General features: G+C 61.6%; 1 protein-coding gene across 1 annotated transcript in view; it reads left to right on the forward strand.

Annotated features, from left to right (window-relative positions):
- Window positions 1-4: 4 nt before the first annotated feature.
- Window positions 5-692, forward strand: part of LOC109300355 (pre-mRNA 3'-end-processing factor FIP1-like) — a gene marked incomplete at its 5' end in the record, with an annotated part of 58,148 nt that continues 57,460 nt past the window's right edge. Inside the window, one exon of the mRNA XM_019521040.1 lies at window positions 5-14. Coding sequence (XP_019376585.1) covers window positions 5-14 — 10 coding nt within the window. The remainder of the gene's footprint in view (window positions 15-692) is intronic.

The following is a 692-nucleotide window of genomic DNA, read 5'->3' on the forward strand; positions in this document are numbered from 1 at the left end:
CTGGCTCTACGGGGGTAGGTGCGGGCTCGGCGCACGCGCAGTCGCGGCCCCTGGCGGCGGCGCTGGCGCGGGCCGTATACACGCGGGGCTGTCCCGGGGCAGCCGAACCGCCTCAGCGCTCCTCGGCCTGGCCTGACCCCGGGCTGTCGGTCTGCGTGAGGGGCAAGGCCGGCGATGTCTCCTGGTCCTTGTCCGAGGCGTGCGCAGCCTTCCCGGGGCGTAGGGGCAGACACGGGTATGGGCAAACCATACTGCCGCCCAGGACCAGGACAGAAAGGGGGCCCAAAAATGGCTGTTTATTATTACTAATGTCTGGTGATGGAGGACCTGATACTAAAAGCTCGCCCAGGGCTACTAGGATTTCATAGATTTCTAAGTCAGATGGGATGTATTGGATCATCGAGTCCGACCCCTGCCCTGGGCAGGAAGGGGCACCCAGGTCAAGTGACCCCAGCCAGGTGCTTGCCTGATCTCCTCTTGAACACCTCCGAGGTGGGGAAGAGCACCGCCTCCCTTGGAAGCCTGTTCCAGACTTTGGCAACCCTTGCTGTAAAAAAAAGTTCTTCCTGAAGTCCAATCTAAATCTGCTCTCCGTCAGTTTATGGCCGTTGTTTCTAGTAATCCCGAGGGGTGCCCTAGTAAACAGTGTCCCCTATTCCCTGCTGTCTGCCCCCCCCCCCCCCCCCCCCCCC

This window comes from Gavialis gangeticus, unplaced genomic scaffold (genome assembly GCF_001723915.1).
Source record: "Gavialis gangeticus isolate Ggan-Ray unplaced genomic scaffold, GavGan_comp1, whole genome shotgun sequence".
Lineage (NCBI taxonomy): Eukaryota > Metazoa > Chordata > Crocodylia > Gavialidae > Gavialis > Gavialis gangeticus.